This window comes from Megalobrama amblycephala, linkage group LG18 (genome assembly GCF_018812025.1).
Source record: "Megalobrama amblycephala isolate DHTTF-2021 linkage group LG18, ASM1881202v1, whole genome shotgun sequence".
NCBI lineage: Eukaryota > Metazoa > Chordata > Actinopteri > Cypriniformes > Xenocyprididae > Megalobrama > Megalobrama amblycephala.
The window spans coordinates 26612121-26635480 of NC_063061.1; the positions used below are offsets into that span (position 1 = coordinate 26612121).

The 23360-nt window shown below is 38.3% G+C and overlaps 1 protein-coding gene across 4 annotated transcripts in view; it reads right to left on the reverse strand.

Moving 5' to 3' along the window:
- Nucleotides 1-21165, reverse strand: part of elnb (elastin b) — a 38039-nt gene extending 16874 nt beyond the window's left edge. The window contains exons 1-46 of one of the 4 annotated variants that reach the window (XM_048165973.1): nucleotides 20786-21165; nucleotides 19283-19519; nucleotides 17832-17939; nucleotides 17693-17719; nucleotides 17378-17608; nucleotides 17124-17156; nucleotides 16800-16994; nucleotides 16638-16706; nucleotides 16503-16529; nucleotides 16326-16415; nucleotides 16100-16198; nucleotides 14582-14659; nucleotides 14065-14361; nucleotides 13889-13975; nucleotides 13730-13777; nucleotides 13575-13625; nucleotides 12115-12147; nucleotides 11955-12029; nucleotides 11683-11724; nucleotides 11353-11610; nucleotides 11223-11249; nucleotides 10717-10947; nucleotides 10582-10611; nucleotides 9723-9965; nucleotides 9608-9637; nucleotides 9260-9481; nucleotides 7989-8018; nucleotides 7675-7893; nucleotides 7549-7581; nucleotides 7241-7459; nucleotides 7097-7129; nucleotides 6682-6759; nucleotides 6023-6082; nucleotides 5863-5895; nucleotides 5686-5775; nucleotides 5538-5594; nucleotides 5354-5449; nucleotides 5189-5227; nucleotides 5040-5063; nucleotides 4881-4907; nucleotides 4683-4766; nucleotides 3880-3900; nucleotides 3755-3781; nucleotides 2907-2957; nucleotides 2479-2799; nucleotides 2216-2362 (exon numbers count right to left, since the gene is read on the reverse strand). In XM_048165973.1, the coding sequence (XP_048021930.1) occupies nucleotides 2216-2362; nucleotides 2479-2799; nucleotides 2907-2957; nucleotides 3755-3781; nucleotides 3880-3900; nucleotides 4683-4766; nucleotides 4881-4907; nucleotides 5040-5063; nucleotides 5189-5227; nucleotides 5354-5449; nucleotides 5538-5594; nucleotides 5686-5775; nucleotides 5863-5895; nucleotides 6023-6082; nucleotides 6682-6759; nucleotides 7097-7129; nucleotides 7241-7459; nucleotides 7549-7581; nucleotides 7675-7893; nucleotides 7989-8018; nucleotides 9260-9481; nucleotides 9608-9637; nucleotides 9723-9965; nucleotides 10582-10611; nucleotides 10717-10947; nucleotides 11223-11249; nucleotides 11353-11610; nucleotides 11683-11724; nucleotides 11955-12029; nucleotides 12115-12147; nucleotides 13575-13625; nucleotides 13730-13777; nucleotides 13889-13975; nucleotides 14065-14361; nucleotides 14582-14659; nucleotides 16100-16198; nucleotides 16326-16415; nucleotides 16503-16529; nucleotides 16638-16706; nucleotides 16800-16994; nucleotides 17124-17156; nucleotides 17378-17608; nucleotides 17693-17719; nucleotides 17832-17939; nucleotides 19283-19519; nucleotides 20786-20924 (4696 nt within the window). In that variant the 5' untranslated portion in view covers nucleotides 20925-21165. Of the gene's footprint in view, nucleotides 1-2215; nucleotides 2378-2478; nucleotides 2800-2906; nucleotides 2958-3754; nucleotides 3782-3879; nucleotides 3901-4682; nucleotides 4767-4880; nucleotides 4908-5039; nucleotides 5064-5188; nucleotides 5228-5353; nucleotides 5450-5537; nucleotides 5595-5685; nucleotides 5776-5862; nucleotides 5896-6022; nucleotides 6083-6681; nucleotides 6760-7096; nucleotides 7130-7240; nucleotides 7460-7548; nucleotides 7582-7674; nucleotides 7894-7988; nucleotides 8019-9259; nucleotides 9482-9607; nucleotides 9638-9722; nucleotides 9966-10581; nucleotides 10612-10716; nucleotides 10948-11222; nucleotides 11250-11352; nucleotides 11611-11682; nucleotides 11725-11954; nucleotides 12030-12114; nucleotides 12148-13574; nucleotides 13626-13729; nucleotides 13778-13888; nucleotides 13976-14064; nucleotides 14362-14581; nucleotides 14660-16099; nucleotides 16199-16325; nucleotides 16416-16502; nucleotides 16530-16637; nucleotides 16707-16799; nucleotides 16995-17123; nucleotides 17157-17377; nucleotides 17609-17692; nucleotides 17720-17831; nucleotides 17940-19282; nucleotides 19520-20785 lie in introns of all 4 variants that reach the window. The other 3 variants (XM_048165972.1, XM_048165971.1, XM_048165974.1) reach the window with 3 other exon arrangements.
- Nucleotides 21166-23360: the final 2195 nt, after the last annotated feature.

Here is a 23360-nt window from a genome sequence, read left to right on the forward strand (position 1 = left end):
TTCTTAAATGAATGCTTCATATTTTATTTCACATTCTTAAATTTGTTCAATAAATTAAAATCAATAAATTAACCAAAAAAGCATTAAATAATGTTATTTTTGAATATACATAGGCCTATAAGAAATGTTTGGGGGGGTAAATTAAACCACCAGTAGGTGGCGGCAAATTACCGCCTAATGAGTGAGTCATTGATTCATTCTATAAAACGATTTGTTCAAACAGCTGATTTATTAAAGAATGAGGTAGTTGTTTATGAATGGGCCATTGACTCAACCGATTCTTTCAAAATGCTAAATCATTCAGTAATGCAACACTACTGAGTGTTAATTGCTGTGAGACATGATATGGCTTTGATGTGATCTTTGTTTAGAACTATATTTTTGCTGCTGAAATAGAAGAAAAACAGTCAATATTGCTCCTAAAACATAAGTGACTTAATTTCAACTACTTGTTTATTGTTCTGTTACCATTGAGTGTCACATTATCAATCGTGATTTCAATAACACAGAAAACAGCACTCTTCTGTGATGTTTAATTGTTTCATATGTTATAAATAAAAAAACTCCACATTTTGAATTTTTAACGCAGTATTTTAATGAAGTTTCTTTGTGTGTGCTGCTCTCATTTGTTTCAATTTCTCTTTGAGAGGTTGTGCGAGCCTAAACAGCGCAACCTTGTTACCGCATATCATTCGCCACTTACATTGAATGTAATAAAACCAGAATCATTATCGCGTTTTGATGATTGCCTATTTATTCTTTTTTTACGGACGTTTTAATCAGGCAATTTGTCTGGTAGAGAAAAAAAAAATTCTCTTTCATGTGCCCCTTCAAATAAATCCACTTGTCCTGACAAGCATTAACATCAAGCCCTGGTAAGCCTAAGTGCCGGGGCTCAGCCCCAGACACCCCGGCCCAATTTAAACCCTGGCCCTGTCTTCAATCCTCAAATCGAGATGGGCCAGGACCCCCAGACTGTCTGGGTGCAGACTCGGACCGGCGTGGTATAAAAGATTTAAATACAGCTGAGCGCGCTTTTGCTTCTCTGAATTTTACGTCCACTGCATTGACGGATGTGCCGAATAATTCAGAAGGGCAAAATCAGGGGAACCAAGAAGAAATGCCTTTTCTTTCTCTCCGATGCTCACCAGGTTCACCCATAGATGTCTCTCCGTGGCCACCATTGCCATTGCCGCCACCGACCACGGCGGCAATCTGCTTGGTGGACCGGAGTCAAATTCAAATGAGCTTTATTGGCATGACTTACTCACATGTCCAAGTCTTTCAGCAGGTCTGCTTGATAGGCTTGGAGCACCGCCATTGAGTGCAGTGCTGCACCAGCCTGACCTGCTGCCGCATATGCCCTGCCATTTAAAGGCAATGTAGTTTTAAGTGGTTTAGATGGCAGAGTCAGAGCTTCTGGTGTCGGTGTCTCTCCTAGCGAGAGATAGGATAGATCAGGAAGGAATGGATGGCTCACAGGAGCTGGTGGATTGTGACCAGACAAGAAATTGCTCATCCAGCCTTCCGCGAGTGGTCTCTTCCTTTCCGCGCTGCCACGGCAACTTGAGCCTGGCCATGGCACTACACCCAGACAGCAAACACACAGGTCGTGTGTGTCATCAGGTGTCAGAAACCTCGGACACAGATCGGCACACTTCCTGAAGCGCTTGTCACTTGCCATTTTGTCGTCAGAATATCCTTCAGCAAAACAGTCCCTGAAGATGAAGAAGAGGGTGACATGTTCTCTAGGACCCCCTTTTATACTTCCCGGTCACACTAGTAGTGACATCATAGCTGTTGCCAGCAAATACAATTGTCATGATTCTACAATGCTTCAGCCATCAGTCACACTGAGGCATTCCCCCATAGTATCTCAGGATGGTATCTCAGGGTATCATTCCCTTTCAAAAGGGAATGATACCATTGTGCAACGTTTACCTCAGTAAGTTGACTGAGCAGATCTCTGAGCTTGTGCGAGTTAGTGGAGGCAGGGCTAATTAGCATATTCATATGTCTGCGTATACTATATGAGGCAAGGGTGTAGAGTTACATTCAAGCTATTTTAAGGCATTAAGATTCACAGGAAAAAATGTTTAAATATGAATTTTTTGTGATCAATAAGAGGGATAAAATTATTGACTACAGGGGGCCTTTAAATATATTTAATATTGCACAATAAAATGTTTGTTGATCTGATCAGTGCTTTGATTACTTTTGCCTGGTTTCTGCGCCCCAACTCCTGTGCCTGCAGCTCCACCTCCTGGTAGCAGACCACCACCTCCAGGCAGAAGTCCTACTCCACCCACTCCAGCTGTACCCATTCCACCCACACCTCCAACTCCCAGAGCTCCAGTTCCACCTGTACCACCATAAACTAGAATAAACATGTTGATATTAATAGATTTATCATTTTACAAACATGCACAGGAAAAGCTAATAGACATTTCACAGATCAAGATTTTAATGATAAATCACCTTTAGGAGGTTTAACTCCTCCACCTGGTCCTCCACCAACTCCTCCTAGTCCTCCACCAACTCCTCCTAGTCCTCCACCAACTCCACCTGGTCCTCCACCATTTCCACCTGGTCCTCCACCAACACCACCTGGAACTCCACCAGCTCCTCCTGGTCCACCACCAACTCCTCCCAGTCCTCCACCAACTCCACCTGGTCCACCACCAACCCCTCCCAGTCCTCCACCAACTCCACCTGGTCCACCACCAACTCCACCTGGACCACCGCCTTCAATAGTGCCCGGAGTATCTCCACGTCCAGCAATGGCTCCACCTCCAATGCCTACAGTAAGACATGTAAAATATATATTTTTTTTTTTACAAATGAAAAAGCAACTGCTTTCCCAAATATATTCAGACAGTAAGAGTAAAGTAAATGGCATGATGTACCTGGGGGTTTTAGTGGTTTGGCTCCTGGTAATGTTCCAATATCACCAACTCCTAAAGAAGAACATATAGTGAAGAGATTCAATCATACTGGAACATACATTTATGAATGAACAAAGCATAAAAGTCTCTTCAAGTAATGTTAACCACAGACCTTATTTTCAGATAAATTGACATCTGTCAAAAACCTAAAAAGGAACTTTTCACAGGAAAATTCTCTCTTAGGACTGCACACTGAACTGACTTACTAACCTTGAGCCCCACCCTGTAAACACATTATTAAATGAACAAGTTATTCTGTAAAGTTGTCTCTGTGTCTTAAAATTATGTGTCTGAATTATTAATCCAAAATGTCTTTGCATTAAAAAAAATCACAAGCTCTGTAAGTTTTAAAATGATATTTTATAGGCTAATACATCCATATGCATGAGACTCCTCCACCACTAGAGGGAGCTGTAACATTAGCAAATTTTAGTAGTCTGATGAACTCAAGTTTTTTTTAACACGATGTAGGTCAGAGGTATCCAAACTCAGTCCTGGATGGCCGCTGTCCTGTAGAGTTAAGCTCCAACCAGGTCCAACACACCAGTTTAAAAGTTTCTTGTATGCCTACTGAGACGGTGATTAGCTGATTCAGGTGTGTTTAATTGGGGTTGGAGCTAAACTTTGCAGGACAGCGGCCCTCCAGGACTTAGTCTGGAGACCTCTGATGTAGGTGGATAATTTCATGTAAATCAGCTAGAAGAAATCCACTACCAACCAAAAGAAGAAACAGAGAAAATAATCTTTAGCTCAGTGTGATCACGTGTGAGTTCAGTAAGTAATTTTCAAGTTATAAAGACAGATCTTACTCTCTGGCCGTGGCGATCCCGTTCCACCTAAAAAGAGAGAATGTCAATTAAGATAATTAGGAATTTTAAAACTTAATAAATGACTGAACGATGTAGTATTTCACAATTAGAAGCTAAATACAAACCTGGAGCAGTTCCAGACACACCTAAAACATGAACAAAAAAAGTGGTCATATGTAGCTCTTCAAAATAATTTTCAGTGCCTTTAAGCAATCATTCTGAACATACATGGTATTTTGAAATGCGTTTTTCTTTTGCTATAATATGTTCCACATGAAGAAACAGCTGCTAAATAGTAAACTGACAGCATTAATATTAATATATTAATTCCACTTTAAATATGAATAGCTTGTTTTACCATTATAGGAATAGTTCACAAAAAAATTAAATTATGTCATAATTTGCTCCAAAACTTGTGTGACTTTGATTCTTCTGTTGACTAAAAAACTGCATTAAACAAGTATCAAATGTTCTTCATACAACTTGTGGAATGGGGGAATACTGACAATTTCCTTTTCTGGGTGAATTATTCCTTTAAACCACAGATTTGTAAACTTATAATAGACTTTAACAGTAAGTGGTGTAAGTAAATTTACATACAGTGAAGGGTGGAAAAATATATGAAAATAATAAAACAAATATGAGAGGCAGCACCTGGCACCTTCAAGTCCATCTGTCCATAATACAGTTACCAAGAACAGATGGTAAAATGCAAAGTGAAAGTGATGTGACATGTAGCCAAGTGTCCCATACTGCCATAGAATTTGTGCTCTGCATTTCACCCATCCAAGTGAACATTGGACACACACACACACACACACACACACACACACACACACACACACACACACACACACACACACCATGAACACACACCCCAAGCAGTAGATAAGGATGTCTACATGCTCACTGAACAGGAAGGGTCTACCTGGTCTTTCTCCAGCTAAGATGGGTGTTCTTGTCCCAGCAGCTCCATCAAGCCCATCAGCATCAATGGGCCCACCAGTAACACCTTAAAAATATTATATACTGCTCAGTTCCCATTGTTTTAAGAAAGTTGGAAAAACAACTTAAGGCAGAAAAATATTCCATTGTTCATTAAATACTTATTCTCCAATGGACCCACCTGATCCCTCTATTGGTCCTCCAGATTCTAAAATGATCACAAAATAAAACAGGTGGCTAAAAGGAAACACCTGCTCATTTGTTTCTTATAATCTCAAAACGACAGTTGTTTTATTCCAGATATATGGGGTAGATAGAAAAAAACTGAACATTTTCTTACCAGTTTTGGGAGCTTTTGTTCCACCTGTGTGTTCAACAAAATGTTAAAATTACAATGCAGGAACAAAAAAAATAACAGCTAACGAACAAATAATAAATACAATACATTTCTATAATAGAGTAAAAAGAAAAAAATTTAATGTTCTTGACCTCCTTGACCTCCAGTTCCACCATAAGGACTGCCGATCACTAAACAGGGAACAGATAAGACTGGTAGTTATGACACTATTTTGGATATTACATGTGTGTCTTAAGTACATTCCAAATAAACAGAACATTAATTAATAATGATCATTAATTAATTAATTGCATTACCTCCATCAATTCCAGGTTTAGGACCTGCTCCATGATCTGTGCCAGTAGCAGCTGTACTACCTGGAATAGTTGGTCCTCCTGTGATGCCTGGTACCCCTGGATTTACATGGAAAATTGGAATAATAATATTATATTATACTCAAGAGATGGATTGCTAGATGATATAACTAAAGATCAAACTCACCATATTTGTCTTGCTTGGTTCCTGAAACTTGTATACCTCCAGCCCCACCTACAACACCTGAGATGTAACGCTGAGCATGTAAACAAATTCCTACCTGTATCTATTAACTATTATTTAGTTTAGTCCTCTTTTAGCAGTGATCACCCACCAGTTCCAACTCCAGTTCCTGTGGCCCCAGTTCCACCAGTTGCTGGTACCGACCCACCCAACACACTTCCAACCCCACCAGCTGGTTGTCCTGTTAGATGCAGATGCATGGGGTCAAGTTTTAGCCTGAATATATGTGGCATTTTAATGATAAAAGTTAGGTACAAAAATAGTGTACCATATTTAGGTGGTTTTTCTGCTCCTCCATACCCTTTAGAATGAAATATAACAAAACAGCAGATTCACCCAGCAATGCTTAAACCAATTGTTGTAAAAAATAAAATAGTATGTCTCAAGTTTAGTGCTCAACATTGCACATCTTGTTTTTAAAACTTTACCTCCATACCCCCCATATCCAACACCAGTCCCAAGACCAACCCCAAGCCCTCCAGGCGGAACTGAAAAAAAATAAGTACCTTTTTTATTTAGTATTTACTTAATTTACCTTTTTACTTAGTATTCAAATTTAGCATACAAATCAGTTATTAGTTTGTTTTGTAAAATGTCTGATAAAGTTTATACTCAAATTTTAGGGTAAATTTGAATATAAACATAAACACCAAGCAGATCTCACCCCCCATTGAAAAATTTCCTAATAATTTAAAAAAATATATATATTTTCCTACTATGGTAGTCAATGGGGGGCAAGATCTGCTTGGTTACAAACATTCTTCCAAATATCTTCCTTTGTGTACAGCAGAACAAAGAGATTTATACAGGTTTGGAACAACTTGAGGGGGAGTAAATGATGACAGAAATTTCAGTTTTGGGTGAACTATCCCTTTAAGATATTTTGAAGAATGTTGAGAACCAAACAACAGCAGAGCCCATTGACTTACATAGTACGGAAAGCAAACAAAAATTGTATGCTCCACAGAAGAAAGAAATGTATACATTTTTGAAATGACATGAGGGTGCGTAAATGCATAATTTTCATTTTCGGGTGGAGTATCCCATTAACAGAAACAAAAACAGTTTTTGCAGTTGTTTCACATACCTCCAGGTCCTCCTGCCACTCCTGTTCCAGCTCCTGGTATGCCTCCTGCTCCTAAGACACCTCCAGAACTAGGTAAACCTGTCACAATATGCCTGGGTTTAGACTTAATTTTGAATCATTCCAAGGCAGACTTTTAATTTTTAACACAAGCTTATAATATTAATAATATTTGATATTAATAATAGTTTATATTAAAGCATAATATAATTAAAATATTAGTAGTTAATGTACATGAAATATAAATATATATTTGAAAAATACATTAATGTGTATTAAAATATATTAATTATATTAATAAAATATTTAATAACATTTGTAACTATTTGAATGTAGAGTAAATAAACTAATGATCAACAGCCATTTATGTAAGCATATGTAATTGTATGTACAGTAGAACTAGTATATTTCAACTTGCCATATTTAGCTGCTTTTGATCCAAGTCCATATCCTATAGGGCATTATATGTAATAAATTGAAAGAATGTAGATCAGATACAGCTTTAAAAAAACATATTTTCTAATGCCTGTGTAAATGACCTATTTTGACACACTTAAATTACCTCCAGCACCTGTTCCATACCCAGGTCCAAGCCCTCCTCTGCTTCCTGCTCCAACAGCACCAGGCAGTGCTGCTCCAGCAAATCCAGACCCAGGACCTCCTATAGTCCCTGGACCATAACCACCAAATGGCCTTGCCCCTGTACCAAATCCTCCTGCTGGACCGGTTCCTATCTGACCCTGCAGACCAAGTCCTGGAGCCCCTCCACTGCCACCAGGACCTGGATTAAAATGATTTAATAAGTGTTGATGGCAAATTGTAGAAAAACAAAACAAAACATGATGACAATGCTGATTTAAAATATCCTACCATATTTTAGGGCTTTTGGTCCACCTGGATAGGCTGCATTCAAAGTGAGATACAAAGAATAAATGTAGAAATAGAAATGAACAGAACCCCTTAACTGCATATGTAATAAAATGTTTGTCAGCATACCTCCAGAGCCAGGTCCATATCCTCCAGCAGGTACTCCTCCTGGCCCATAACCACCTGCAGGTACTCCTCCAGGTCCATAACCACCAATTGGTGCCCCTCCTGGTCCAATTCCGGCACCTGGTGTTCCTCCTCCAGCTCCAACACCCGGAACTGTTCCACTACCAAGTGACCCTCCTAATCCTCCAGGCAATCCCATTCCACCAGCTCCACCAGTAACCCCTGTTTGCAAAATGCATGGAAAAGTGTAATTTATAATTAGATTTTTCTACATGGACTAAAAATTGGAGAACAAGTTTATTTAACTTTCTCCTTACCATATTTGCGAGCTTTGGCCCTAGCGTAATCTAGAATATAAGAAGTCAATGTTAGAGAAATATGATTTTGCAGTGGTTTAAGCTACGTAAAATTCTTAATATGAAACATTATAACTTCTAGCTAACTGTGTCTTTAAACAACCAGTGTAACTTTCTATTAGGCCTTCAATATCTTTGATCTCAGCATCTCAATCAGAGTAAACCAAAAAAGCAAGCAAGATCTGGAGGCCAGCTAGTGTCCCTCCACTGATCCTTGCATCACTGCATACCCTCGAAGACTACACTGACTTCAACACTCGCCACCTAGAGAGGGGTATCTCAGCATGAACCTCCAGATCTTTACCTCTGTTCACCTGTTAATAAAAGAATTCCATTCCAGCAACTTCTAGATGTCAAGTCAGAAAACACTGGCCAGGCCAAGCATGCATGTCATGCATGAACTATATAGAAAGTAGAGCAGAGTATGGAAAAATACCTACTGTATGCTTAAAATCATCATCTAGTAGATAACCAACATTGTGCTCCAACCTCAATAAACTTGTATTGTTCTGTGCTTGAATGATGCAGTTGAGAACACTGATGAGACACTAAAATGTGCCCAGGAATGTGATGGCTAAACTTACAGTCAACCCAAAGAAAGGTCATCTGGCTAGACATGTTACTTAGGTTTCCAGATTGGCCAGAGTTTAATTAAACTCCAAGAAAGGTTGAAGCTATCCTTTTCTTATGACATTGAGTTTTATAGAGATGCTTTGTGCCTGTCTGTCTCTGAATTCCTGCAAAAGGAATGACATACATTGTACATAATTCATAGACTATCTAGAAGAAACTCAATAGGCAGATGTGTAGAGAAAGATCTTAGCTATAAAACAGTTGTGCAACATCCTTCACACTCCTCTACAGTCAATATGCAGTGCAATGTTCAGTCAATATTCAGTGCAGTGTATCAATGCATTGTTTCTTTGTGGTCCTTTGCACTTAAGAATTTCCATCTTGTGGTAAGACATTGTTTAGGGGCAAATACAGCAATGACTATGGGCTATCAAGTGTACCCTCAGTCAAGTCTGGTGGTTAGTAACACTCTTCCCCTTTTTCTTTCTCTCTTTAAAAAAAAAAATACTAGTGCAACACATGGGAATAAATTACCATTTACTTTTCCGATTTTCTAGTTTTTTTTTTTTTTTACAGTGTACTCATTTTAGATTTCAAAGACTTAGTACTTTCAAAACTATTTAGACTTACATTTTAAATAACTGCAAATACCAATTTACCTCCAGGTCCAAATGCACTTCCAGGAACACTCCCAGGTCCAAAGCCACCACCGGGTACACCTCCTGGACCGTAACCCACACCAGGGATGCCTCCTTGTCCAACTCCAGTTCCTGGTATACTCCCGGCCCCACCTGGTCCGACACCAGTACCTGCTAATCTTCCTGGAATACCTGCAGCTAATCCAGTGCCTGGGCCTAAACCAGCACCTCCACCAAGTAGACCTAGAAAAGCAAAAGTAATATATCAGGTTGTAAGCTACCATAAAGTTTGGATAATAAATGCTATCAATAAAACCATCATAATTCCTTTAACAGTATGTTGAAGGATTAAATTAACTGTTGTTTTACCATATTTACGAGCTTTTGCCTCTGCATATCCTGCAAAGCATCAGAGTATGTAATATTAAAAATGAACTCAAAACTTTATAATAAAATCATACAATAAAATGGTATCATTTGGTACCAGTTCCAGAGCCAGGAAGTCCTCCAGAACCACTAGGAAGACCACTAACTCCACCACCAGACAGTCCACCAGCTCCTCCACCTGGTAATCCACCAAGTCCACCTCCAGGTAGCCCACCAGTTCCAAGTCCACCAGTCCCAATACCTCCACCAGGTACTCCACCAAGTCCAACACCAGAAACACCGGCTGCTCCACCTGGTAATCCTCCAGTACCCAATGTCCCAGCCTGACGTCCAAGTTGAGCTACAAAGAATTTATCTATGAATACTAATGTCTTTCCTTTCTTATGACTGTAGTAGAATCTCACAACTTATATATGAAATAAAATCATAAAGTCTGATTTTTCGGGGAAGAGTACAGATATACAGTGATTTCAACTAAAACAGAGGACCTAATGAAAAATTATGATCAGATTTGGCCTGTGGCACACTAGTTGAGGAGCCCTGATGTAGGGTATACAATATGTACTAAATAATTAAGAGGGACATTAATAATATTTTCCTTTTTAACTTAGATTAAAAAGAGCCAAAGAATAAAGCCAAGACTTAAGTCTGAAATTTTAACTGACCTCCTACAATAAGGATGGGGAAACTCATTGCATACATAATACTTAACAAATGTGCATAGCATTCAATCATGATGAATAATTTCTCATGCATTCTGTGAAAAGCTAGGGCAGGTGTAGCCAACCTTGTTCCCGGGGAGCTACCTTCCTGAGTTCAGACCTAACCCTGTTTAAACACACCAGCAAGTAATTTTCAAGTAAGAGTTGCTAAGGCAAAAATATAAATTTATGGACACAGTGAATTTCCTTTCAATAGATCTATCACATTGTAAAATGCAGAATGTAAAGTCATACCATATTTTCTTGCTTTGGCCGCAGCATATCCTAAAACATGGCAGAATAGTAGACATTGTTGTGCTTTTAATGATAATACGGACTTTAAGTACAAATCAAAGTCATTTTCAACTAATATTATTATTTTCAAGATACCTTCAGGACCAACTCCAGGTCCGGGGAGTCCACCAGCTCCTAAACCAGAACCAAGGGGCCCACCAGGACCACCCAAACCAGTTCCAATGCTGCCCACTCCCAAACCAGAACTAGGAACTCCTCCAATTCCAAGGCCACCCACTCCCAAGCCAGAACCAGGAAGTCCTCCTGCTCCAAGACCACCCACTCCCAAACCAGAACCAGGAAGTCCACCAGTTCCTATCCCTGAAGCTGGAAAATAGACAATCCAAAATTAATAGAAATTAAGATGATCCTCTGTTGCCAAGAGCAAACATGCTGCTAGATACATTTCAAACCAGCAAAATCAGCTCTTCATTTTTCATGTATACTTTTTAAAGTAACTGATAATAATTTTCAGAAGGCATAAGATTTTAAGATTTGGTTTCACACTTCTGCTGTCATTTCTTTACACCTATCCTTTTTCATGAAAGAGACCGTTGTCAGTCAGGTGATTGAATAAAATGAGAATCTAAAGGTTTTCTTACCATATTTCCGAGCTTTTGCCCCAGCTCCTAATGAGAGACAATTCCTTGATATTATAATACTTGAGCAATTTTCACTATTTTAGATAATCTCTAAATATTTCGGTCTATTTATAATAAACCTTAAATTTACCTCCAGGATAAACACCACCAGCTCCTGGATATAGAACACCAGGAGTTGCACCACCAGTTCCAGGGATGACTCCAGTGCCTGGTATACCACCTGCACCAGGTACACCTCCTACACCAAGCCCACCACCTAGACCAGGAACACCACCAATGCCTGGTATACCAGCTGCACCTGGAACACCGCCTATTCCTGGCAGACCTCCTGCACCAGGTACACCTCCCACACCAAATCCACCACCTAGACCAGGAACACCACCAGCCCCTGAAAGGAGAGTCAAAAATATCAAGCATGTGCTTTTGACATATACTCATATATTGCTCCTGCATAACTTACCATACTTGGCAGCTTTAGCCTGAGACTTTGCAGCGCTTGTGCCTTGAATGAGGTAAGAAAGTACATTTCTATAAATACTCTAAAACTCTGTAATCATATGGCAAATATATATATATATATATTATATAATATATATATTATATTTAATTATATATTATATATATTATATATTATATATATATAATAAGAAGGTAATTTAATTGTCTGACAAGTATAGTGCATGATGGTTGATTTCAAATGTGAATAACTACAATGGACAGATTTTGGACTACCTCCAGACTTAGGTGATATAAGAGGATATCCACCGAACATGCCTGGTATTTGTTGACCAAAACCTCCACGGCCTCCTGCAAGAGAAAAGAGAAGTGATCTCTGTTATAATTAGTTTTCATACCTTATTGGAAGAATTGTTCTGTCAGTAATTTAATTTACCATTGGCTCCAACTGCACCTTGACCAAGCTGCCCTATAAACAAAAAAATAGGAGAGATCTTCAGAAAGCATTTTCGGTAACACTTTACAATACGGGTGCACTGATATATATACTTCATGCTTAACTAATGCACAGATAATCATGTTTTAATGTATGACTCATGAAGAACTAAACCATTAATTAATGATTACTGCATCAGCAACTAATAAAGTGTCTATATGATTAATAGATTAAGTGATATACGAATTGTTATTAATTAAATGTGTCATAATGTATTAATTCCTTAATAACATATTTAATTAACTAATAGTGTAAGTTAATGTGTTAATTACCACAATGGGTTGAAGCCATGTACTTCAACTTCCAGTTGTCTGCTTTAATTAATCATTAACTAATAATTTGCAAATGTATCATTATGTTATGACTTTACTTTTTGAGGCACATGACTATTAACTAATTGTTAAGTAATGTCATTATGGTTTTGACATTTACACTAAGCCATGGATTTCAATTTCCAACGATCTACAACCGTGATTCCACTGTACCAGATGAACTGCTGCATTCAGAACCTTGTTGTTCATGGCATAGGAATGTGTCAGGTTAAACTTGAGGTCTAGGATTCAAAAGTGGAACACTGAGAACATGTGGCCGGGCAATGCTATTTTGTAACACTGTGTCAAGACCAGACAAAGAGAATTGAACCCATTATAATCAGTGATTGTGATACTACACTGGATGTGGCACGACGCAATACAACATAACAAAACATCACTTCTGTTATGAAGGACAAATGGACTTGCAATGGTCTGTCATGTCTTGTGTAAACAGCTGTTGCGGCATGACTCGATAATGGTCGCATCCAGTTTAAACAGTGAAACATCAATCTGTAGTTCAGATTCTGGTGTGCTGATATTTGTGTGCTGCCCAACTTACCCATCCTTCAAACACATTCTCTGTCATTACACTCACTGCATGTGCAACTGTCAAAACCCATTAATTACATTACTGAACAATTAGTTAATAGTCATGTGCCTCAATAAGTAAAGTCATAACATAATGATACATTTTCAAATCATTAGTAAATGATTAATTAAAGCAGACAACTGGAAGTTGAAGTACATGGCTTCAACCCATTGTGGTAATTAACACATTAACTTACACTTTTAGTTAATAAAATATGTTATTAAGGAATTAATACATTATGACACATTTAATTAATAAAAATTCATATATTACTTAATCTATTAATCATATAGAAACTTTATTAGTTGCTGATGCAGTAATCATTAATTAATTGTTTAGTTCTTCATGAGTCATACATTAAAACATGATTATATGTGCATTAGTAAAGCATGAATTAATGTATATTAGTGCACCCATATTATAAAGTGTTACCACATTTTCATTGTTGGATAAAAATTATAAAGCTATAAATAAACTATAAACTACATCAAGCTTACCAGTTTGAGATCCTGTGGCTACACCTGGCAGAATGCCTCTACCGCCAAAGCCTTTACATAAAAAAAAAATGCAGATTTGTTATACCTGTTTGAATATTCTACAAACAGTGGAAAATCTTGTAACTGTCAAATACTGTAACTGTCAAGTCACTCACCTTGTCCAGGAACAATACCCCCTTGGTATAACCCAGGGATCCCAACACCTTGTTTGAATGCAGAAAAAAAGAAAATATAAAACAATGCTTTCGTATCAAAGAATTGTTAAAACTATTTAAAAAAAAAAAGGGGGAGCTCTATCAATAGATGCCAATTACCTGGCACCGGTGCCTTCCCAGTCTTTCCGACTTTGCCCCAAGTGCCTGTCCCAGTTACAGGTAATCCAGTTTGGGGAAGAAAAGGTGCTAGGAGCCATAATGAAGTTGCAAACAGTTTATTATGATACTTTCATAAATAAAGAAGTAGCATAACAGTTATGCCCCTCAAAACTAACCTCCACCAGGCGCAACTCCTGCTCCTTCAATTCCATTTCCAGTGCCACTAGGTCCAAATCCTACACCTCCAGGACCAACTCCTGTGCCACCTGGTCCGATTCCTGTCCCACCTGGTCCAATCCCAACTCCTGTGCCACCTGGTCCAATTCCTGTCCCACCTGGTCCAATCCCAGTGCCAACTGGACCAATTCCTACACCCCCCGGTCCAATTCCTACACCTCCAGGCCGAACTCCTGCACCACCAGGTCCAAATCCTGCACCGCCTGGACCAATTCCTGCACCACCAGGTCCAATTCCTGTTTCAGAAGGATCAAGCAGTTTAAGTGTTTTTTTGTTGTTCTTGTTGTTTTTTAAATGTGTTTAAAATTAACTAGATTCTTTTGCCAAGAAGACATTTTTTGCTGTGGTGTAAAACAGTGACAAGATGATTTAATCAAGATTTGTGTCCTACCACAAGTAACAAAGTATCACACCCTTTTTTAAAGCCAATACTCATGTCCATAGATCTAGTTTTACCTGGTTTTGGTGGCTTCTGGCCAGCTGTTCCAGCTCCAGGATAAAGACCTCCAGGCCCACCATATCCACCATAGCTGCCTAAAAACAAATTCAATTTTTAAGCAACAAAGCATGATGCTTTTTCATTTTAACCCCCCAAAAATATGATCACTTTACACTGATCATCTTTAAATGTATTCCTATTAGGGGTGTGACGAGATCTCATGTCACGAGATCTCGCGAGACTAAAGTGTGTCGAACTCAAACTTGTCGAGGCGAAAAGTAGTCTCGTGATGTTGCCATGACAGAGTGTTAGGATGATTAGGAAAGAATGTGCCACCGCTACGTTTACATTACGCCTCTGCTGTCCTTTTGCTTTGTATTTAAATAAAAAACCTTTAATTCAGTTGGATAACGGTCGCCGCCGCTCCATATTTACAGAGTTACGCGTGATCGCTGAAAGTGAAAGTAAACGCGAGTGCGCATTCAAACGCGATTTCAATACCCCGCATTTTGAAAGCGGCTCCCTGATGAATGCAAATATCTCTCACCAAACCTCTCAGTATGAAAGCTATTTTAGGCTGGGCAGTGTAGTTGTAACCATCTCTTAGCTCTGTATCAAAGAAAAAGTTGGTCTTATTTGCACTTTGAATATTGAGAGGGTGCGATTATGGTTTCAACTTGTAAAGTGTTACCATAAAAAATGAATAACAGTTTTCTCTTAATCTTATTAAGCACAAACAGTAAGGTTTCATTTGTTAACATTAGTTAATGCACTGTGAACTATCATGAACTAACAATGAATGACTATTTTTATTAACTAACATAAACAAAGATTAATAAATACTGTAGCAAATACATTGCTCATTGTTAGTTGATGTTGGTTAATATGTTAATGTTAATAAATGAGGCCTTATTGTAAAGTGTTACCATTTTTATTTATACTGTTTTTATTTCTATGATCAGTTTGTGGAAAGGAATTCAGTTTGGATGTCAAAAGTTGTAGAAGCTCATAAATCATGTACAGTAAGGTCTGAAGAGACTGAAATCATACAGAAGTCAGTCAGTTGAGTAGGGGCAAAACCTTTTAGAGTACTTGAGTATTGTTGTCTTTTACTGCATATGATCATTCATACTCAGAAAGTAGAACTGAATGACATTCATTATAAGATGATTAGTTAAAACATTTCAAATACACCTGCAGAATATTTTTTCTAGTCATGTATTTCGCCATTGAGGATTTCTTAAAATAGTGTGTAAAAATCTTGTCTCGTCTCGTCTCGTGAACTCAATCTCAAGTCTCGTCTCGTGAGATACCCGTCTCGTCACACCCCTAATTCCTATGTTTTAAGTGTTTTTTAAAGTCTTGTTTTGATGAATCTTATTTAGAGTATTATAAGTTCACTGCTAGATTTGTTTGTTTTTAAAATTATGGTCTTAGTTTTTATTGTAATATTTTATCCTAGTGTTTCATAACTGCAGTAAAAATGTTCTTTATTTTATGTCTACAACCTAGGAGGGAAGAAAGTGTATCCTTACCACCTGATGGGTAGCCTGTTCCAGCACCTCCAGGTGTAAGTGGTCCAAGACTTCCTGTTCCAATCGGTCCACCACCAAAACCCCCAGGCCCACCATAACCTAAATTTAGACCATCAGACAATTTTGTGACAATGCAAAATTACTTATTTTAATCAAATATTATTATGAAAAGAATCAGTATAAAGGCAATAACTATTGTCTACTATTAATAATAAAGATGTCTTACCAGGGACAATGGCACCTGGTCCAACACCAGCTGGTCTAACTCCACCAGGAAAAATGCCACTTTGTCCAATGCCACCAAGGCCTCCATAACCTGTAAATAATGTATATATATGGAGTGAATCTACCTTAAATTCTTCAGTGAAGATGAAATCTTTATCGCATCTTACAGATCACTAACCTGTTTTGGGGGGTTTTCCTCCAACACCTAGAAGCAGGAAATGAAAAAAAACTGCACTAAACCGAATATATTTGGGATTACGCTTTTAAATATCCATACAAAGTTAGTAACATTTAGTTTTATTAATTTTCTAACCTCTTCCAGCACCTCCTGGCCCAACTCCACCAGGGCCAAACCCTCCCACACCAGTGCCCAAACCAACTCCTGAAGAAAAATGATAAAATTCTAAGAAACATCATCATAAAAGATTGTTTAACTTAAAGTTTAACTTTGTGAAGTACAGTGGAGTTTCTCTACCTTGTCCAGGTACTCCTGTGCCAATGCCACCAGCCCCTGGACCAACACCAAAGCCACCAGGTAATAAACCTCCAAGGCCACCACTCCCTGGCCTCAGTCCAAGGCCAGCACCCCCTGGCCTCAGTCCAAGGCCTCCAAGACCACCAGCACCACCAAGACTTCCAGCTCCAAGAGTGCCTGGAATACCCCCATAACCTGTTTGTGTGAAGAAAGACTCGTGCAAACGTCAATGAAACCAATACATTATTTGCTTAATTTAATGTATGTAGTTAAAATTGCAAAAATATGTGAGCACTTTATTGACTGCAGTTTTCTCCCACTGACCAGGTTTAGGGGGTTTGCCACCAGCACCTACACCTACAAAATATAAGATGAAAGAATAAAAGTGCTTTCCAGAAAGAGATCAATCTCAATCTACCACCCTACCCAACAAATATGATGTTTCCAGGATTATTTGGCTCAGGTACATTGAGTTATTCTACAATCCCACAAATACTAGCAGAATAGAAAGAGTTGAGATAGGTTTGATTGCTTATTAGTAAAATTATACTATAAGAAATACTTATAAGAAATAATACCTGCTCCAAGGCCTCCAGTTCCAACACCAGCACCAGCGCCTCCAGGTATGACACCTCCTGGTCTAGTTCCCACGGCTCCAATGCCAGGACCTATGCTGCCAGGTCCAATGCCTCCTGGTCCAATACCAGCAGGACCAACTCCTCCAGGTGCAAGTGATCCAGCTCCAGGACCAACACCTGTACCACCTGGTCCAATTCCTGGTAGATATCCTCCTGTGTTGACACAATGAACTTCTCATCTTATGTAAAGTCAATGCCACTGCCAATCTTTATTAATAACATTAATCCAAAATTGTAGCATGCATTATAACACACCTGTTTTAGGTGGCTTGACAAATGGCCCTGTGAAAAAAAACATCATTTTTATGCCCTTAAATTGTTTAGTATGTTAATCACAAAAAATAATACACTTAATAAAAAATAAATAAACGTAAATAATAAAAATTTCAGCAACCTGTTCCGAGTCCTCCAGTGCCTAATCCACCAGTACCAAGTCCTCCTGTACCAAGCCCTCCTGTACCAGGCCCAACTGCCCCAAGACCTCCAGTATCCAGTCCAGAACCTTGCCCCCCATATATAATTATATACATAAATTATATACATAATTATATACATAAATCAAATTATATACATAAATCTCCTTTAAGCTAATTGAAGCGTAAAGGAGAGGGAACTTTTAAACTGACTGCAGCAAACACGTTCTTTTAAACCTGGACCGAGGGTGATGAGCGGGAAGAACTAAAGCTGAAAAGGCGGCGGCTGAATCAAATTTGTTCGGACCTGTAACTGTGGTGAGTAGGAAGAACTGAAACTGAAAGCGGCGACTGAAACGAACTTGTGTTCGCGGCGCTTATGACAGCAAGGAGCGTGTTCTTTTAAAACTGGAGGTTTTGTTCGGAGTGTTTTCTCTCACATCCAGATCACTCGAACGGTGACTTTGGAGCTGGAACTGAACAAGTCAGAATAGCGCTTGAGTGTGAAGTGAGTGATTGTGATAGGATTAGACGGAGAGTGTACAAAAAAAAAAAAAAAAAAAAATCCTGTAAATTCACTGTAATTCATAATTTATTCCCAAATTTCAGTATTTATTTAGGCTTTCAGACTGTGTATTTCTTTATGGTACTCAGTCTGATGGTTTTGGCTGTAGTGCCTGTTGGCAGGAGAAAGAAAATAGGTTATAACTGGTCAAAAGTGTTCTTAAACATTATTGATTAATATACTTTTAAAACGCAGTTTCGTTTAACTGTATTACGTTAAGCTATTTAACAGAGTTTTTGAGTTTGTAGGCCAATTCTTTTTTTGCAATTATTCTTACAAATGTTCATGTTGCTTGTACTAGGCCTATATGTTTGTCCATTTTGGGTGTTCTTGCTTATAAATAAATGTTAACCTTTTTATTAGTCTATTGCTGTTCCCTGTTTTTCACTGTAGTAATTTCCTGTGTGATTTTAATTTCCAACTTATTTTGGGGTTCTTTTTTGACCTAGCTCAGCTGTGTTGCCAAAATGACTCATATTGGGTTGTTTTTACCTCACCATTGTTTAGAGTGAATTGTAAATTGAAATAAATCACAGAAATGTACTGCATGTATTATTATTATTATTATTTTTTATACAGTAAATGGCTGTAAAGCAATTTCACAGTATTAATACCGTAGAATGACAGTATATTGCTGGCTACTCTGCTGCCAGTATTTTAATGGAAAAAATACTGGAAAATACTGTATGTTGTTTTTATGGTAATAAGCTGTAAAGCAATTTCACAGTATTCACACCGTAGAATTCCAGTAGATTGCTGGCGACTCTGCTGCCAGCACATTACTGTTATTTTACACAGAAATTTTGATATGGAAACTATAGACACTAATTGCACATGAAATGTTTAAGAATAAATGTAAACCCTCACCAGTTCCAGGTCTGATGCCAATTCTTGGCCCTGTTCCAAGTCCACCAGGGCCAGCACCTAGACCTAACCCTGTTCCAACTCCTCCAGGACCAACTCCTGGCCCAACACCTCCGATTCCAGGACCAAATCCACCTCCTGGACCAGTTCCAGTGCTGGTTCCAAGTCCAGTTCCAGTTCCAACACCAGCCCCTAATCCAGCTCCTGCTCCTCCCCCTGCACCAGCTGGTATGTAGATTCCTGAGAGAGAAAGAGAACATTAATAAATATCTTTATTAATATGTCCTATGCAGATAGCTTGCCAGATGAAGGCATAAGGAAGCATTTATTTGTTAGTTTGACTTGGCAAACTACAAAGAAAGGCAGAAATTGATAAGAGGGGAATAAAGAGAATATTTTCAGAAACATTATTAGTAGAAATGACCAAATCTGATGCGAACATCACTGCACTGCAAACCCATTTTTTATTTGATTATGTCAGACAATGCATATTAGGATCTCACTCCTGCAACACATTACCAGTTTATGAGGACCATTCTTGTCCTTTACTCAGTGATGATGCCACATACCCAAGGGGTTCTAACTAACCTCCACATCTAGTCTTTTATGTGAAGCCTCAAACAGCACCGAATGCATTACCACATGAGTTTGTGTGTCCTCTTGCCTTGCTGTGTAAGATTTGGAGGCATAGGGGAACAGAGAATGGATGTGATTTATATAAAGAACAACATCCTATACATGACCTTATCCAAGAGCTTAGAACTAAAAAGCTGAAGTCCTCTGTTCTACAAACCTACTGGGAAAAGCTTGCAGGTTGTTAGTGTATGATGTAATGATAATGATCTGGACTAGAACTTTCTCAGATCTTTCCTTCTATATGAATAAAAGATGTCAAGTGGGAAACCTTGTTTTATCCAAAAACAAACAGTTAATTAAAATCCTTAAAAAATTAGATTTTCGTTTATAAGAATCCATCTTTTATGTAGTACTATTTGTCATTGTATTAATTTAAATTGAAAATTACATGGAAAAATACATCAGGTTTCACATGCTACATATATCACAACTATTAAGTTTAAACACTACAAAATATAAATGTATTATAAAATCAAATTATATATATATATAATTATATTCTATAAAATAATTATATATATATTCTATAAAATAATTGCTATATCATCTTAATTTAATAAACAGCTTGTAGCTTTACTAAATCATGAGTTGGCAATGTTGCCTCATCACCATAAAATTTAATTACGATTAAAAGATCATGCAGTCAAATTTTATTGACACAATAAACCATCCTGCAACAATACACCACAGCATTCCCTCAGTAAAGGATTTTGGATACTGCTTGCTTACTTTCTATTCAACATTTAGAATACAGATAATAAAATGCAAAATAACTGCATCCATGAGAGAGTGTGATGCTATTGACATAACTGCAGTGCACCTGAAATACAATAAGATAGAAAAAGCCAAATGAGTTTGAAGACACCTTACCTCCTTGAAGGGAGGGTCTACACAGAACCAGCAGGAGAAATCCATGCAAGAGCAGAGGTACCTTACTTCGGGCCATCCTGCTCTGTAATATCCCTCTCCACTCCCAAACTGTGGGTTTTATCCCCCAAAAGCAAATCATTGCACACCCATGTGTTGAACAAGAAGGATAAGGGGTGGGGGGTCAGTATGAAAGAGAGAGAGAGAGAGAGAGAGAGAAAGAAAGAAAGTAAGGATGAAGGAACACTACGTAATTAGGGAAACTAGCACACTTGGGTCTTGTACATTATGTTGATTTTTTTCTGTTTTTTCTAACCCCACCCCTAACCCCCCTGAATGACTGGTGCTAGTGCATTTATTTGGGCCACTTCTGCCAGCATGAGTCAAAGCCTTGGCCAAAAAAATAAAGACAGATATTTGAGGATAGGGAGAGAGAGAAAATCTCTCTCTCTCTTAACATCTACCTCACCAAAAGAAACATCTGCCAGATATTCTCATAGAGAGCATTTCTTTTTTATCCAATCAAAAGCAGTAAGAAATCACTCCAGATAAGGTTATTATGTGATCTATTGTTTCCAGCTACAGGGGTGTAAGTAACATTTAAGACCCAGACCCATTATTCAATCATTCAAGAAGGAAGAGAGCTTGGCCACTTGGCCAGCCTCCAGCTATCACTCTATTGTTATTAATGAGTCCTTGAGGAACACATTAAATCATGTATGTGATGGAAAAACACTGAATGGGTGTGCGTTAGAACACATTATTGAAGGTTGACAACACAGATTTTAATAACCCCTGTAGCCCCAAAGCCTTTAGATCCAACTGGGGTGTTGACGGCTAAGTCATGAAGACTTTTGAAATAATGGTGCATCCTTATGGCTCAATGTGACCTCTGAGAATGGAGGCTTACAACCGGGACCAATACATAAATAGCCTTTTCGTAATTAAGTTGTTTCTCTCCTTAATAGGTAATAAATTGTAATGTACTTCAAACTTCAAACAGTCTTTTAGGCTGAATGACGTCCAGAAGATATGACAATATAAGTTTGATTCATACATGCTAAAACTGCTGTGAACGTCATTCGTACAGTTTCCCTTATCTTGACAGTCATACTTGTAATAAGAGAAAAGTTTCATGATATTGTTTCATCTTCAAAGGTATCATTCAATATGACTGGTCACTTACACTCACGGGCTGTTGTAATAATCGCTCGCAACTGCCTGTTAGATTCTTGCACATGCATACATTCTGGCAGTTTGTGTCACATTTTGTAAAGAAACCAAGGGGGTTTTCTGGAAAGGTACCATATCCCCCTCCCCACCCCTTGCTGAGTTTTAAACCCAGATTGTCTAGCACTCCTTGTTTGGTCTGGAGGAGTTTTGCCAAAAAGTCTGTGTTCAAGCACTAGTTGTGTTTCAGGCTATTGGCAAGGAATAAGATTAGGTCATTCCTCTACTGATAGATGGTTATTTGAATTTAATGTAAAACTGTGTACATGTGAATACCTCTATGTGTGTGTTTGGAGGTTCAGAAGGGAAGTGCTGGCAAGAAGCATATCTCAGTAATCAAGAAAAAAGAATGAATGGATGGTCTTTACTTTCCAAGCCACAAAAGTAAACAACATCCATGTCCATAACTGTGCAATGATCATGTGGAGAAAGCATTGACAAAACATTAATAGGTGCCTGCTAGTTGTAAAAAGATCTAATAATGAGTCTGTAAATTTGCATCATTAGACACAGAACCAGATTTTTACATTTTCTGAAAATGTGAGTGTTTGCCTTTGCAAAACTTTACCAGAATGTTGCTTTGAGTTTCTAAAGTGTCCTGAGTGGATTTAGTGCATTGTGATGTGGCTAGGTCATTGCTAAGCAGTTACTAGGGTGTTCTGGGTGGTTGCTTGGGTGTTACAGTGAAGTTTCTATGGCAGTTGGAGAGGCGTTGCTATGTGGTTCCTAAGGTAATGCAATGCAAGCTGTTCAGAGAGGTTTCTTGGGTATTGCTAGGTGCTTGCTATGGTGTCCTGGATAGTTGCTAGGGTGTTGCAAATGGAGTTGTTATGCAGTTCCAAGGGGATCTTGGTGGTTGCTAGGGTGTTGCTATTTTGTTTTGTAGGACATTCAGAGAGGGGTTTGCCATGCAGTTGCTAGGGTGTTCTGGTTAGTTGCTAGGGTGCTAAATGCATGTGTCCAACCAATAGAATGTCCAAAATTCCACACTTTGTTTTTTCCCCCGTTAAATAAGTGCATCATATTTGAAGTGTCCTTTTTCTTGTTGGAATTTTTTAGTGTGAACACTACTCACACTGTTTAAGAGTGTGTTCACACTTGTAGATTGGTTCTCTTGGTTCTTTTGGTCCATACCAAAAAAAAAAAAAAAAAGAAAGAAAGAAAGAAAGAAAGAAAGAAAGAAAGAAAGAAAGAAAGAAAGAAAATAATACATTTAGTCCTGGTTTGCTTAGCACTCACACTGTCATATTTAAGACAGAACATAAAGATGTAAAATATAAAGTATTTTGTGATGGAACTTACCAAACTACGGAGCCCCACACATGACATGCAAGAAAAAAATAGTAGG